The 16,611-nt window shown below is 41.9% G+C and overlaps 1 protein-coding gene across 1 annotated transcript in view; it reads right to left on the reverse strand.

The window, feature by feature from the left end:
• Positions 1–16,225, reverse strand: part of KDM4A (lysine demethylase 4A) — a 30,103-nt gene extending 13,878 nt beyond the window's left edge. The window contains exons 1-14 of the mRNA XM_066623710.1: positions 16,173–16,225; positions 14,528–14,701; positions 13,665–13,840; positions 12,506–12,620; positions 10,944–11,137; positions 10,635–10,684; positions 8,727–8,830; positions 8,031–8,168; positions 6,113–6,360; positions 4,735–4,925; positions 3,262–3,614; positions 2,684–2,804; positions 1,427–1,605; positions 551–749 (exon numbers count right to left, since the gene is read on the reverse strand). Coding sequence (XP_066479807.1) covers positions 551–749; positions 1,427–1,605; positions 2,684–2,804; positions 3,262–3,614; positions 4,735–4,925; positions 6,113–6,360; positions 8,031–8,168; positions 8,727–8,830; positions 10,635–10,684; positions 10,944–11,137; positions 12,506–12,620; positions 13,665–13,840; positions 14,528–14,665 — 2,206 coding nt within the window. The 5' untranslated portion in view covers positions 14,666–14,701; positions 16,173–16,225. The remainder of the gene's footprint in view (positions 1–550; positions 750–1,426; positions 1,606–2,683; positions 2,805–3,261; positions 3,615–4,734; positions 4,926–6,112; positions 6,361–8,030; positions 8,169–8,726; positions 8,831–10,634; positions 10,685–10,943; positions 11,138–12,505; positions 12,621–13,664; positions 13,841–14,527; positions 14,702–16,172) is intronic.
• Between the last annotated feature and the right edge of the window lie 386 nt (positions 16,226–16,611).

Consider the following 16,611-nt stretch of genomic DNA (forward strand, 5'->3'; position numbering starts at 1 on the left):
ATGAGCCTCTGGTCTGTTGGAGACTTAGAGCCTGTGCTGGCCTGTGACTGCCAGTCACAACCGCCACATGCGAGCTGTGAACCGAGTTAGAGCAAGGCCTTGTATAGTCTCCATGTATTATCTGTTTTTCCCTGGGAATTATTTTAACCCCCCCCCCCCCGCCCTGCCCAACTGCCTCTGAACAACTTATGTCTCTGGCTTGGTCTGTATGTCTTCACTGTGCAAGAGGTATGTGGCAAATGGTTCATAGTTCTCATGTGGTTCAACATGCCTATAGTATAGTTCTCACGAGTATTATAAATAAGCTCAGTAAAATTCATTCATTCATGTTCCATCTAGAATACATTTATGTAAATATATGCAAATTTATTCAAATTTGAATTGTAAATGAATTTTTCCCAGCCCCCACTCTCTGACACAGTGCCAGAGAGATGATGTGGCCCTCCTGCCAAAATGTCTGCCTACCCCTGAGTCTTGGGCTACTAGAGGGACATTTAATATCAGAGTACAGGATGACTGAATGTCTAGGCCCAGGATATGCAGCACTTACTGGCATGTACACGAACTCGACAGCGCTTGCAGGTGATCAAAAGACTGGTACCATCTTCCTCCAAGTAAGAGGTGGAGAGGCTGACATCTGTGCTGCACCCAGTGGCTGTAAAGCACATCTCAGGAATGAGGGGTTTTGTACTCATTTTTCCATCAGAAGCCCTTGGACCTGCCTGAGAACTCTGACCTCCACAATCTGCCTGCCAGGAAGTAAGGATGCATGTTAAAGAAGACTCTCTTTGGAAGGCACTCAAGAGAACAACTGTTATTTAAAAAAAACAAAACCCAACTGTTCATCTAGATCAGAGTGGTCCAACCCACAAGGCCTTTTTAGGTAGCTTTCGGTTAATGCAAAGGCTTCTGAGGTGAGCTTCTGCTGGTGCTGATAGCACTGGAGGCTGCATCGGTGACTTCCAGCTCAGGCTGGGCTGGGACAAGTTGCAGGCAGGCTGTGCAGCTTCTGTCAAACCAGTTGTCTCAAACTGCAAGTAGCTTCTGAAGGCTCTGTGGGCCATTCTAAGGACCACAGAGGCTAATAGAGTGGGTTGCTGGCCCAGCACAACCTAGAAGAGGCCTCTAGAGGCTCCAGGCAAGTAATTGTTGGGAGCCTCAAGAGGCACCCATGCGGACCCTCTGTATCTGCAAATGGTTAAATCCACTGATATTGGACCTGTGGATGCGGAGGGCCCACTGTACAACATGTAAGATGTTAGAACATCAGTGCTTAACACTGGCCGCTTATTATTTTATAGTAGCAGAGGTCAGCTGAAAAACTGAAGTAGCAATACTAATGTGGCAATCCTTAGTAGTTCACGACTACATTTCCTCGGCGCTCCTGCACCGCACAGGCCTGAAAAAAAGATTTTACACTACTCACCTGGTAGGTTTGGAAGAGCATGCAGACTGCACAATAGGGTGGCTGCTGCGCCATAGCTGAGTTGTACTCCTTTTCTGCTTCAAAGTTTGGAGGGCGATTTTGCCATAGCTGACTGAGAGGCTTGGCCCATTGCTCCATCTCTTCATTTTCTTCTTCTGGTGTCAGCTGCTCTGACATCTCTGCATAAAGAAATACTAAGATCAGTTAGAATTGACAAACTTTAGCAGAAGAACCAAAATAGAAACACCACGTCTATATTGCTGGGAGAATCCGTAACAATTTAACTTACTTAATAAGGAACCAACTGGCAATACTGACAAGTGTTACTCACAATCACCTGCAGGAAATTTGCTTCACTAGCAACATATGCAGTGTTTTTGCACATTTGAAAAAATGAAGACTAACACAGTGGTTCCTAACCTACTCAATTGCTGGGACAAATAACTTGGACATCACAACACTGAAGATCTTGGACATTCATTCATTCATTCATTCACATAAGTTCATTCATATAATTCATTCACATAAGTTCATTCATATCATTCATTCACATAAGTTCATGACTTCATTCATTCACACAAGTTTCATCTAATATAGTCATTTATGTTAATTTATTCAAATTTAAAATGTAAATTAATCTTTTTTCCATGCCCCCAACATATGATGCGGCCCTCCTGTCAAAAAGTGTGGATACCCCTGCTCTAAAGGCAAAATATAGGATTCTGCCTTATACAGGGTCAGACCTCTGGTCCATCTGCCAGCATTGTCTATAATGATTGGCTCTCCAGAATTTCATATGGGGGTCTTTTCCTAGCACTGCCAGGGATTGAATCTGAGAACCTTCTCCAAAGCAGGTGCTCTACCACTGAGCTACAGCTCTCCCCTAAAATGGTGAAGCAAGGTAACAAGATTCAAAGAATGTATATAATGGGAAGGGCTATGGCTCAGTGGAAGAGAATCTGCTTTACATGCAGACATCTTCAGTTTCAACTCCTGGTATCTTCACTTGAGGCAGAGAGAAAATTCCTGCCTGAAACCTGGAGAGCTACTGCCACAATACACGAACAATGCCAACCTAGAAGGACCAATGGTCTGAATGAATATAAGGCAAATTCTTAGGACTGGTTTTGTGATATGACATACAATAAAGGAAAAATTCCAGATGGCTACACTAAGAAGGAGCGAAAAGGTTATCACCCCACAGAACACTTACCACTGCCAAACAACATACCATTACTGAGTAAGCACAGAACTTACCATCATCACTGAGGCCATCTTTAACTAGTAGTGGGTGATGACGTGGGAGTTTGCTCAGGGGCTGGCGACGCCCCTTGGACTTCTTACGATCTTTTACAGATCTTATGTACTCCTTTGCCATCTGGACAAAACAAAGGTAGGTCATCACCAATTCCATTACTGACAACTTTGAGGAAAAACTGAAGCTTTGAGGAAAAACACTTGAAAATGAAAAGCTTGTTTTGCTTTTCAAGCATCATGACATAAAAGATTTTAGAAAGCAGGGGTGCAATTATGTGGCTTTTGCATATCTAATATTAAATTCACCATGCCCAAAGACTGAAAATGTGGCCTTAACATATATTCCCTGTTAAATATATAACAATTCAACATTAAGCTTAGGTTTGCAATAACAAAGTACACTGAGGTTCCAGAGGACAGGATATCCATCTAAAGACCAATAGAACCATATATCATACATGCAATACAATTCACTGCCATGACTAAAGAGCACAATTGAAATAATGGCAAGGTTATGGCAAGGCAGCTTTTGCATACACATCTTACCCCGCCCCCCCCGCCCCCAATTCTCTCATTACTTTTGCAAGCTCCTGCTCATTCATGCTGGCTGTAGCAATGGCTTTCTTCCCAGATGGCCAGTCACTGTTCACTTCATTAGCTTCTTCTTTTGCATAACTGTGTACAGTGAGCACCTCAGCTTGCTCAGCAGCCTGCCTGGGGAGGTCAGTGGGTTCCGAATCTGAAGAACACAATGGAGAGGCAGCCTGAAGGCTGGAGATTGAGCTCTGCTTCATGGCAGCCTGGCCCAAGGCTGAAGTTACAGGATGTGGAATGGAGAGGTCCAGAACAGCTGCCTCTGGCTCTTCTTCCTCTTCATCTAGTTTAACATTTTTCAGTTCTTCAAATTTTACTTCAGAGGAATCTGCATAATCTGGATCAAAAACAATGTTTAGCACACTCATTGGAAACTGCCAAAAGTCAGAAAATATTAACCAACACAGGAAAAACTAAAGCCAGACCAGAATACTTCAACTGAAAAAAAGACAATGTACTCAGTAATAGAGGCCATACTCTCACTGCTTGGAAAACTAGAGTTTAGTAAGTAATTGCATTCTGCCTCCCCCCATACCCAATGAATGTAGATTGCAGAAATCTGTTTAGAGGCAATACAATTCACTGCCATGACTGAAGAGCATAATTGAAATAATGGGCAAGACCAAAAGTTCCTCTCCCCACAATGTTATTCTGCTTTAACATGGATAACAAAGTGTCTTAATTTCTAATTTCCAGACACTTGTTCTTAGGCTGAATCGCCCATCAACCACTTTGAAATCATGTTGATAAGCCTCTTCCCCAAAAAGAAAAACTATAAAGACTTTGTTTATTATACTTTTAGTAAACCAAGAATAGTTATGTAATGAACTTTAGATCACATGTTTGCTCATACATATGCTAAAACAGTTCTTAATACTCCCATTTTTATTGTGTACAAAACTAATTTTTCAAATCTTTAAATGAATAGTTCAAAGTAAATCCATATAATATCAACAGACACACTGTGGGACCATTTGCAGCACCTGAGGAGGCCGCACACAACCTCCCTGCACCTCAGAACACTTCTGGACATGACTGGAAGCCACTTCTAGTCACATCTGGGAGGTCCTCCAAGGCCCTCCAGCCACAGGCTCAGCACCTGCAGATACTCAAATTTGTGGATAAACAGGGCCCACTGTATACACTTTGTTTTCAAAGCTCTACACACATACCATTGACAGGCAGTTGTTTTCAAGCAATGAAACTGAGGAGCAGAAGTGGAACATCACAGCAAATAATTTATCTAGCTTCTCTCCTGTTGCCTCAGATTTGTTAAGCATGTCATTTATACTCTAATACTGTAATATCCATTTACTAGTTGGATTTCTGCTATTAACACAGAATACTCCTACTTCTTTAAGCCAATATCAATTTGTTTCTTCTGAACAACAACAGAAACAAAGGTCTGGTGATATGGACTACAGAAAAGGAGACACACAATGGATAAAAATAAGTACCTGGGGGTGTAAGCCCTTGGTCCTCTTGCTGCACAGGCTCTCTAGCAGGTCCAACAGGAGGTTCTGCCACATCCATCTCAAACTGAACTGGACCCAGCTCTTCCTTGGGGAAGGCCTCACTTTGGCTTAGTTCTTGAGGCACTTCCAAGCAAACCCGATGTCGCTTGGTCCCAATGCGGTGCTTAGGCACACTACAGTAAACAAACCAAGTTTTAAAAAAGCGCGCGCGCACGCACACACACGAAGTTGCTCCTTTTAGGATTAGTTAGGTGTCAAACTTTTGTTGAGAAGCTGTATATAAATACTGTTAATATTAATAATAAACTTTCTGTAGTTACTTCAGAAGTCAAGTGATGCAGCTCCAAAGAAAGACACAAGTATCACTACAGATAGCACATAGCATCCCTGAGACTCACCCCATCCCCTTGACATAGGATAACTCAGAAGATGGATTTTCACTGAGATCATCAGTGCTTGAAATAAGTTATGTAGCATTTCCGTCCTCAACTGTAGATAACACTTATTGGCATCATAGGCACACAATTACATCAGGGCAGAATAGTGTAGCTTACAGCCACCAGTATAACCTGGTGTAACCAGTATAACCAGTGGTTTCCAAACTTTTTAGCACTGGTACCCACTTTTTAAAATGACACTCTATCGAGATTCACTACCAGATTTTAAAAGAAAGGAGATCTAGAAAGAAATATTTTATCTATTTATTTATAATAACCAAAAAAAGAATGCCCACTACGGAGATAAAGCGGGACAAAAATTTATAAATAAATAGCCTCAAACATTTTTCTCCCTATATTTACACATGCTTGCAAACTGCATCAGCTGAGCTCTTCGCAGGATTATTAGCAGCTACAGTAGCTGATTTTTCAATAGCCCCAGGGCTTGAGGAAGATAGCCAATCTTTTCATCACCCTTTGGCGACCCACCAAAAATCAGGTTGCAACTCACCAGAGAGTCCCAACCCGCAGTTTGGGAACCACTAATCTAATCAGTTGTTTGATCAAACAACTTGCATTTTATTTTGTAAGCTGTCTTAAGTGTGGTAGAAACATGGGGCATAAATTCTTTAAATATATTTTCCTTTTAAGTGCTCTCTCACCAGCCTACAATGCCAAATATGTTTGGAGAACAGCCTGGCTTAAAACTGCACTAAAGAGCCTTTTCCTCTGCATCCATGCCCTAGAAAATGTCAAACAAGTACGGTATATCTCTATGGCTATAGCCCAAATGGGTTTACCATTACTCTGGATCAAAAAATTATGTCACTAGGAAAGGGAGGGTCTTGATTAACAGGTGGTTTACATTTTCTGCATCAGCCATGTCACCATTTTTTAAGGATACAAAACATGCATACATATACCTTCTCTTCTCTTCCATATCACCATCTACTTTGCATTCTTCATCTGCTTCAGTTTCCTCAAGGCATTGTTTCCCACAAACTTTTTGGAGGAGCTCTCCCTTGAGGAACTCAGCTGCCTCTGGTGTTGGAAGGGTATGGTCAAGGACTGTCACATCTTTCCCTGCTTTCCAGAGCTTGTAACGATCTGGCTGGTATTTCCTCACAAAGACATCCATTGAAATTTTGACCATATCCTTTCGGCATGAGCACTGCATGGAAAAACGAACCAACTCAAGTCACTTATACTCCCATTTCAAACCAACGTTACTGTGCTTTGCTTTCCTTGTAAACCTTCAAGAATTTAGGTTCACACCATCCCCAGTTATAAATAATGGGCATGGTAACAAAACAAGAACTCAAATTAGGAAATGCAAACGTATTTAGAGAGCACTAAGTGATAGTACACCAGCTAGATTTCTGTCAGAAATACTTCATGTTATAGTTTGATACCCAACAGAGGCTCAAGTTCTGACATCAACGTGTTGTCAGGTGCATTCCTGAGTTAAAGTTTACAAACGATTAAATGAAAAAGAAATTCAGTGAAAGGTCCATCCGAAGCAGCAGCACTGCTCAAGTAAAGCATGTGTGAACCTGAGCACACCTTTATTTGGGTGATAACTAACAGTCGAATCCTACACATGTCTACTGACAAGTCCCACTGTGTTCAATGGCACTTACTCCCACATTTTAGTACACTGGGAGGCACTTACTCCCAGGTTCATGTGTACAGGCAACAACTAAGAGACAGCAGTTTGGCAACACTGAAACACTAAGAGATAGCAGAGTATAATAAAATAAAACCCCAACAAACTGGGGAATACTGAAAAAAATCCACAAGCTTCATTACGATATTTCCACTGTTATAACGTTTCACAGGAGACAAATGCTGTACTGAAGGACCATGCCGATAGGCAGTAATGGGACTTCAGGTTTATTTTAGTCCTTAGCTAAGACTTTGCATCTATTACACCGATACTTCAAGGTAGGTCAATAAACAATATCCCTCATGCCAGCATGGGGCCTTTTTCTGTGGCCTTTGCTGGTGTATCTTCTGTATTTTTCTTTTTTAGACTGTGAGCCCTTCGACAACAGGGAACCCTTTGATTTATTTTACTATGTAAACTACTCGTTGAAAAGAAGTATATACATAACAACAACAACAAACAATAGTCCTGGATAACAACTTATAGGGCTCTAAAGTTCTCTAACAAAGGATTCCATCTACTATGGAAGACAAGTTTGTATCCAGAATGTCTTTATTTGCAGCAAACCTCAATTTAGAGTGGGTCTCTTTATCCATGGGTTTGGCATCCATGGATGCCTCCTAATGTCTCAAAAAACCACCAGGATGTGACTGGAAGCAACTTCAGGTTTGTGTTCACTACTCTTGGTCCTATTCGGGGTGGTGTTCTGAGATGTGGGAGGCCAATGGAGTGGACTCCAGACCTCTCCGTGCCTCAGAACATCTCCTGGATGCAAATGAAAGTTGTGTTCAAGAGGCCTTCCGAAGCAAGGAGGCCAATGGATTGAGCTGTGAGCCCAGTGTGACTGAAGGATGGCCCAGCATGACCTCCAAGTAAGTGTGGTGCCTCGACCCTGCCCCCACCTCGGGACTCCAGCAACCATGGATTTTGGTATTGGGGGGGGCGGAGATCCTGGAATCAATCCCCGAGGGCCCACTGTATATTTAAACAAGTTGTCTCAATCTGACAGAGACTAAACTAACCAATGCAACCTTGATATCGACAGTTATGCACTAGTTATAAAAATAAAAGTGCTTTACAGATCTCTGTACAGCCCAAAACATCAAACTACTAATCAGAAAAGTAAGAGAAGCATTATTTTCTCTCAACACATCGGAAGTGAGCAAAACACCTACTAGAACAGACTGCTTTCCATACTCAATCCAACGGAGAGTGGCAAAATTGGTTGATTCAGCACAGTTAAAGCCATGATTAAATCCAGCATGATATCCATAAGGAAAGGTTATCATGAATTCACCAGCCTCTTGGGTCACCTGAAAGAGAGAAGCCCACCTAGATTTATTTGCAGTTTTCACCATCTCAAACTGATTTCAAGACTCCTGATTTACAATACTATGGGGCAGGAAACAGTAGGGCTCTTATACTGAGCTGCTTAGAAGACTTATCTAGTAAAGGTTACATCAGCTATCACTAAAAGCCAAGAACTGTATCTCAAAGGCAAGGTAAATCAGACAGGCTTATATGCTGATTTGGGATGAGATGTGCAGTGGGACATACATGTAAATAATAAATTTCTTGCCTCTACCCTCCTGAAAACAAGCTGTGTCACACATTTTGACATTCACTTGCAAACAGAACTATCTTGGCCAGTAAGCTTATGGCAGTCTGCACCTTTCTAGAAAAACAGGAAAGCCAAGTGTGTAACAAAGTTTAATTCCTATGGTTTCTATAGATATCGTGTGAAATGTTGCATCATGTGGCTTTCAGTGTTTTTCCCCCATCTGTTTCTCAAATGCCCTGATCCTGACATCTTGCAAAGAGTTCCCTAATTTTGCTCTAAAGTAGTAGAACACCCAATGCTGCTTTGTTACCTTGTCAAAAGGAATACCATATTTCTTCAATATTGACGGAGAGATCAGGGTCATCTTGTGACGGAGGAAAGCCTCACAGCTCTGTGCACTTCCAGGAAAGAACCCTGTTTAAGAAGAAATGTTTAGTATATTGCTGCTTCTGTCTATACAGCTGGAAGCAAGCAAATGCCCAATGAGTATTTATATGTGGTGAAAAGACTGTGGTGAAAAGACTGAATACTCTGTGCTATGCTTCTTACTAAAGCAGCTGTGAAGCAGAGTGATAGAAAAGAAAGATTGGTGAGGAAGCTTACTAAAGCGGACTAAACACAGCTTTCAAGAGATTGCCTGACTGCATTCAGTGACTGGGCACAGAAAGACTACTGGTATTTATATAACTTTTTCAGTAAGAGTAGTTCACAAAGCAGTTTACATAGTAAAATAAATCAAATAGTGCCCTGTTCCCAAAGAATGAACAATGGGGGCAGCGAGGGGGAACAGAAGAGACATTAACAATAACCACTGGAAAAGATGCCATGTTGGGGTGAAGAGAAATGGTTGCTTTCCTCCTGCTAAATATAATAAATACATTATATATACTTTAAAAGGTGCTTCTTTGCTATTTCTTGTAACAAAGATGAACAGCTTTTTCTTGTTTCATATCCTGCCCCCATGCAACTGACATCAGTGGCATGTAAAACCCTTTTCATTAGAAAATGTTAACAGATTTTTTCTATATAACTTAAAGTCATCTCTATAATCTAAATCCAGCATTTAATATTTTAGACATTTTAAAATAAGTACACAGCAATCAAAGTATCAATACAGTAATCAAAATGTCAGAAGCATTAAACTAAAATGCTAATAGTGTTTGTGGGTTGCTGAAAAAAAATGAATTTAAACAATACAATTTCCTAATTCAAACTGAAAGACATTTTGATAGCTTGAATGAAAATTAAATCAGTGTCAATGTATTTTCAAAGTTTCTCCAAAGCATGAATGTTTAAATAAACCAAATACTACATTTCCAGATTCTCAGAAAGATTACGTTGTACCAAAATCAAAGATACTATGAATGTGATCAGGTGCTCAGTGGTTCTCATATCTGAAGAATAAGCCTGTGTACTGTCTAGAAAACTGTCCACAGCATGTTGGATATCTGAGCAACAGCAGCAGTTTAACAATACTAGCATTTCAAAGACTTGGCCAAAACTCTGCTCTCAACAGCAGGAGAGTTCCAAGGTTTCTGAAGAGAGCATTCCCTGACCTGCTACTTCAGAGCCTTTAACTAGATATTTATTTCACACCTTCTATGTGCGAAAAGGGTACTTTAGGACTGAGCTGTAGCCTTTTTTCTCCCCAAAGTCTCTTACCAATTATCCAGTAGCAGTATCTAGGAAGCTAGTTTTGGCTTTCCAACACTATGACTACTACTGCAACAACGAATGCGTACATTTGGTTTGATTATTGCAGGCATGTACTGGACAGTGCTGATGAACAACTCCAAGGGTAAAATAATTGAGGAACTTGCTTTAGAGGTTTTTAATCTGTCAAAGATATAGGAAAGAATGAGCTTCCAACCAAACTTGTGCCCATGTTAGTTATCCTTTCAAAAAGGAAAGGAAGCAAAACAAGACGAATATCCTCTCCTTAAAGTCCCATTATTTTTCTTAGGAGTTACTGAAATGCATTAGGCCATAAACCACATTTATCTGGACAGGCCAGTTTCACCATTTCACTGATTTCTTGAACTGTTTGAGACTAGGGCAAATGGTTGCAATTAGAAAATTATCAGGATTTGTTCCCACCTACACCAAGCAGTAATGCTGGATTAGGTCTAGTGCCATGGTAAGGACGGGAGGGGGGGAGCGGTTCTCTGCTCGCCACAAATAATCAGTTGTATACATCCAGCAAGATGAAAATGGTTACCTTTAGCAAGGCGTTCCAGGCGCTTTCCATGCTCTGGAGGGATGGAGTACCTGGAGCCACAGACAAAGCAAGAAAAATTATAGGGTTTTTTAAGACCATCAGATGTTACACAGTAAGTAAGTAAATTAAACATGTAAATTACCAAATAAGGAGAGCTTACAAATTAATCCAAAAGTTTTAAGCTCATCCTGAGCAGAAAAGTCAGAAAACATGCTTGCACATAAGATTGTTTTACTAGTCAATTCATGAAAAATGAAAACAAGCCAAAAGACTATATATATTCTCTCTCTCTCTCGCATGTCATCTCACCATGACTTTGGTTCTCCAAAGTGCAGATAGTTGATGCTGTAGAGGTCCATGTCTTCAGTGTGCCAGGCAAAGGAAGTTTTCCACATCCCAAAGTAGAGATAAGGTGTATTTACCCCCTCAATGGTAATACCACTCTCATTCTCTACTATATCCAGAATTGTATTCAGGCGGCCAATATTCCATTCATCTATGTGCTAAATAAATCAAATATCAAATAAGATCAGCAACCAACTTACATGATAGTAATCATTCATGCCCTTACCACACTATGCTTCAGAACAATTCTAAATAATGATTCATTCATGTAGCATCACGGTTATTTCTCAGAGGCCTGTGGTTTTTAGAATAAAGCAACTCTTGATTTGTTCTGTGTTACTACAAGTTTATTACCTCTCCTACAGACATCTGAAATCCAGACTGTTCCAAAATCCCAACATTTTTGGAACCATGACTTTTAAAAAAAAAACTTTTCCCCTCGTCTGGTTGGTGTAGTGCCACTAGTCACTCAGCAGAGGAAGGCGGCAAGACTTTTTTGTTTGCATTTTTCGCACACTAAGCACAACCTAGTGAGGAAGCTGGCATGAGGTTTTCAGGTGCCTGGTCATAGTGCAATGCATTATAGGGTGCAAGTCAGTGCTAAGCGGGCAGGGATTTTTCATGCACCTGATCATAGCACAATGCTTTATGAGGCTCTACTTAGCATGAACCAGCAGAGGAAGCCAGCTGCACTGTGACTCTTGGGGGTACAGAAGGTGGCACAGAGCAGCACACTGCTGACTGCAGATGGAGCACTTGTGAAGTGTGAACACAAAAACTATGAATGCAAAACAAACACAGAAGTGAAGAAAAGAAGCATTTGTGAACATATTTGAGATAGTATCCCCAAGATCTCATCAAATGTATGCAAATATTCTGAAATCCAGAAAAATCCAAAATCTGGACCACTTCCCATCCCAAGTAATCCAAATGATGGATACTCAACCTATAATGTATTTTGAAAAGTCTTCAAGCAGACTGGGCTGAAATAGACTAGTAAATGTTACTAAGCAGCATTAGACATTCATTGCTTATAAACTACTACAGAAGATATCTTGATTAGTAATGCCAAGAAATTGCAAAATATCTTCTACATTCCCCCCCCCCAGACCAATTTGAGACACACAATACAACTATATAGTAAGCCAGGTATCATGTATTTTCTATCTGCTAGTCAGAAGAACATATCTTATGACTATTTAAGTCATTTACAGTTAGCCTATTATTCTGGGTGATTTTTTTGTATAATAGTTGGACTGTACCCCTGTTAAAGGGTAGGTGAAAAAAAGAACTCTTACATTTATGACTCTTTTGGTTATAATTTATACTCTCCTGGTTATAAATTGTGGTTGCTTGCAAGAGGGCTGCCCATCTCAGAAGACAACCAGCAAACACTAATTTTCCTTAAGATCATTTAGGAGAATTTAACAGCAAGACAGAAAAATTACAAGCACTGGTGAAAACAGAGTTAAACCCCATCCCAGTAATGGAAGTTACTTCCAATGCATTTCCCTTTGATCCCTTACCTTGTCATAGAGTGTCCCATTAACATCTGCACCATAGATTGGGGCATTGAATGTGAGATTCTTCCAGTACTTGCGTTCAAGGTCTTCAAAGTCAGTATAGCGAGGTGTGCAATACCTAAAGTACAGCAAGCGCAATGGATGTTAGACAATTAAAAGAAAAAAGTTAGTTTTGCTTGGAAATGCCAAACCAAGAAATCTGATTCAACTGACATTACCCAAGATACTTTCAGAGTGGTTGTATACTGTTGAAAAATATTCATGTTCTATGCTAAAGGACTGATTTTGCATAAGTATGGAATTAAAAATCTATGTTCAGAAAAAAGTTGCAGTATTGATACATTTTTCTATGTTAACCTGGTTGCAATATTTGGCATAGAGAGTTGAACTGTATCCTGTGAGATAATTAGGACCTAGGACCCACAGAAACATACCACGAGAATTCCTTATAGGTGCAAGACCTCACATGTAAACCTCTAGTTTCCCAAGACTGACCAATTCCTTTGTGCACAGGGATTTCCTTCCTATGCAACTGAATGCCAGATGATGCACACAGAAGCTTCTCTGGGGTCATAAGTAGAGAACAGAAAATATCATTCTCAGGAAGCTAAATTTCAAGTTCTAAGGTAGATTTTATACTACATGACATATGCCCAGGTCACAAAACCCTGCCTTTAGTCCTAAAACAATGTCATTAAATTATTTCAAATCTAAAACAGCATGCTATACCTCATAATCCACAAGTGCAATAAAAAGAGTAAAACTCAAAGTGTAACAAAATAGATTCAACATGTCTTTCTAAGACTATGTATTACTTAAAAATTTGGAGAAAATCTAAATGTTCTAAGCAGTGCAAGTAATCACAACAGGTCTAACTACCTTGCATCCCATTTTAATTCAAAACATTTCTTAAGTTTGGGAAGGATGCCTCCTGCATTACTTATCTTTTTCCCTATCCTCCCACAGAAACCATAGTGAACAACTGTGCTGCATCCTCTCAACAGCTGCCTTCAATAAACATACTTGCAAGGTACCCTATTTAAACATACACTCACTTCTCATTATCAGTTTGCTTGAACCCATTTCAAGTAGACTATGAATACATGACAAAGAAAGAGAAGCTATATAAGATATCCATCACATAGAGCTATAGTTCTCTTACTTATCACTATTTGCTATCCTTCTGAATTCCCGAACTGTCATAGCTTTCTTTTGGATGTTATACTGCGTGAAAAGGCCTGACTGGCCAGTAACCACTTGCTGAATGGGAGCAGGGATCACCACCTCATCAATATCATCGTAGCATGTGCGTGGCTTCCATTCCTTAGGAGGAACTACCTGGAAAGTTTAAATTTAAAAAAATAAAAAATAAAGACACCACAACATGAGGCAAGGCTTAAAGAATCTGGCAAGTAAAACCTACAGGAAGTTCTCCTGGAGACTTTGTTTCATATTTTGTTTCAAGATTTTCACTAAGCCTAAGGTAATATAGTGCTAACTGGCATTGTTCTGAGATAACACAAAATCATATGCAATTCTGTTAATTAATGTTTATAATAACAGAAACTAAACACATTATTATTGTGTAATTTAACTGTAAACATGAACACAGAAGATACTCTTTAGTTCATGCAAAATCACAAACCATTCATTGCAATTGTTCACAATAGCAATTATTGGCAAGAAGACAGAATAGGTCTATAAGAATAGAAAATAGTCTAAGTCATAGGAGTTTCCATTAACTTCAAGTATTGGGAACATTGAACTTATGGTAGTCCGGCACTAAAACTTTAAACACACATTATCAAGAATACTAGTGAGCACCATGGAAACTTACATGTGTTCATACACAATGCAAGCAATGTTCCAAATAATATGGTAATGTTCACAACCAGACGCATTACAATCCTCACTAGGCATAAAATCATTTTCACTAGCTTGAATTAGCCAAGGACATTATACATTTCTGTACTGTTACACCCACCAGTTTTATTAAATACAAGTAGCTTTTGTGTTCTTTCTTACCTTTGCCAATCCAGCCCTATGAGCTCCTTGGGACTCTATGTATGCAACGTAACGGCTGAAGTTTTTGAACTCTTCCACAGTTGGGTGGAATGTCATTATCCTGGCACTTGGATTTAGGTTCTCCAATTCAGATGCCATGGTTCTTGTTCACAATTGTCCTTATCACATGTGAACCTAGAGAAACAGTGCACCAATCATAAAAATGTATTATACAAATCATAGAGCTTTATTATAACACAAGATCTGAATTCTATCCTGGGTGGCATGACCAAATACTGACTTTTTCCTTTTTTTAAAACCCATTTCTGCCCAGCCCCCAGGTGTACATATTTGATCCCTGTTGCGTATATGCAACATTAGGCAGTAAACTTCAAATCAAATCTGTGAACAACCCATCTTGGAAATTACAACACAGGAACCCTTCTGAGGTCCATGATTTCACAGAACACCTTCCAACTCGTAACAATGCATCACAGATATGAATGTGCAATGCAATAATTGCTACACCACTACTCTGACAAAAGAACACACCAGGACATACTGCACTTCTGTTTAGCAAAGGAGACCACATCACTCCCACACCCGCTAACTCAGGAGCTACCCATTGAAAAGTACAAAAGAGAGAGATCAGAATGGGAATGGGGACAATTGCCTGCTCAGTGATGCATCTGGATGGGAAAGTTTTACTATTTTTGATGGGGGGGCTTGGCTCTGTCGCCTGCTAACCAGAGCTGCTTTGCCTAGGGGCAGGCAGGCACCTCTGCTAGTCTGTGCAGGGCCCAGTGAGTCAAGGAGACACCTCCCCCTCCCCTGTGACAGGGCACATGTGCCCAGGCCTGTTTGTTTGTTTGTGGCCTGGAGGATGTGGGGCAGTGATGCAAGGAGGGGCCTGAGGCTACAATCCTATCCACACTTTCCTGGGAGCAAGCCCCATTGCTTATAATAAGACTTAGCTCTTAGTAGACATGGGCTGTAAGCGCCCAATCCTCTGCATGTCTACTCATAAGCAAGCCCCATTCTAGTCAATGGGCCTTACTCCCAGGAAAGTGTGGGCAGGACTGCAGCCTTACAGCCCAAGCCTCTGCATGTCTACTCATAAGCAAGCCCCATTCTAGTCAATGGGCCTTACTCCCAGGAAAGTGTGGGCAGGACTGCAGCCTTACAGCCCAAGCCTCTGCATGTCTACTCATAAGGAAGCCCCATTCTAGTCAATGGGCCTTACTCCCAGGAAAGTGTGGGCAGGACTGCAGCCTTACCCCGGCCACAGCGAGGTGGGGGGCGACGTGTCCCCGCCACCCCCTGGACCAGGAGGCCTACTTGGCCTTTCCGGCCGAGAACTCTGCAGGTGCCCCGGCTACAGGCTGCGATCGGGGCCGGGGCCGGGGGGGAAGGCGGCCGAGCCTTTATCCCCCTCAGGGGAGAGGGAGGCCCTGCGGAGAGAGCAGGCCCGCTTCGATGCCTCCCCGTCCCCTCCGCGGGGGGAGATCGCCGCCCACTCGGTGCCGCCACCCCGCGCCACTCTCCCCCCTCAGGTCTGGAGCATCCGCGAGGGGGGGGGCGAATGAGCCCTTCCCCCACACCTGCACGCGCCCCGCTCCCCGGGAGACGTTAAACCGGGACCAACCGCCACACACCCCCAGCTTACCGCGAGGCACCGCCTTCGCCTCTGTCAGGGCCCAAGCTCGAGTGCCAGCCCGGGGCCCAACACTATCCTCCGCGCCCCGCCCCCTTTCACGCGTCACGGAGGTGGGGTTTCCCAGCCACTGCCCAATCGCCGCGAGCTCCTGCATCGGCTCCGCCTTCTCATTGGCTGCACGGCCTGTCAATCACGCGCGGCTCCTCCGTTTTGTTAGTGTAGCCGCGACAGCGGATCGAATGAAAGCTCCCTGGGAAGAAAGTAGTCCCGGCTCGATTTACGGCTGCGCGTGATGCGTTGCCGAAGTTAATCGTTCGCAGGGGGTATGGATCCCTCCGCACGAGTAGTTAAAGAGTCCGCAGTGCCTCCTTCGGGTCCCTCCTTTCCGCAGGTCCACGCAGGCGGAGCACAGGCGGGCTCCAGTCAGCAGGGATCGTTCCTGGAGCCC

This window comes from Tiliqua scincoides, chromosome 4, assembly GCF_035046505.1.
Source record: "Tiliqua scincoides isolate rTilSci1 chromosome 4, rTilSci1.hap2, whole genome shotgun sequence".
Lineage (NCBI taxonomy): Eukaryota > Metazoa > Chordata > Lepidosauria > Squamata > Scincidae > Tiliqua > Tiliqua scincoides.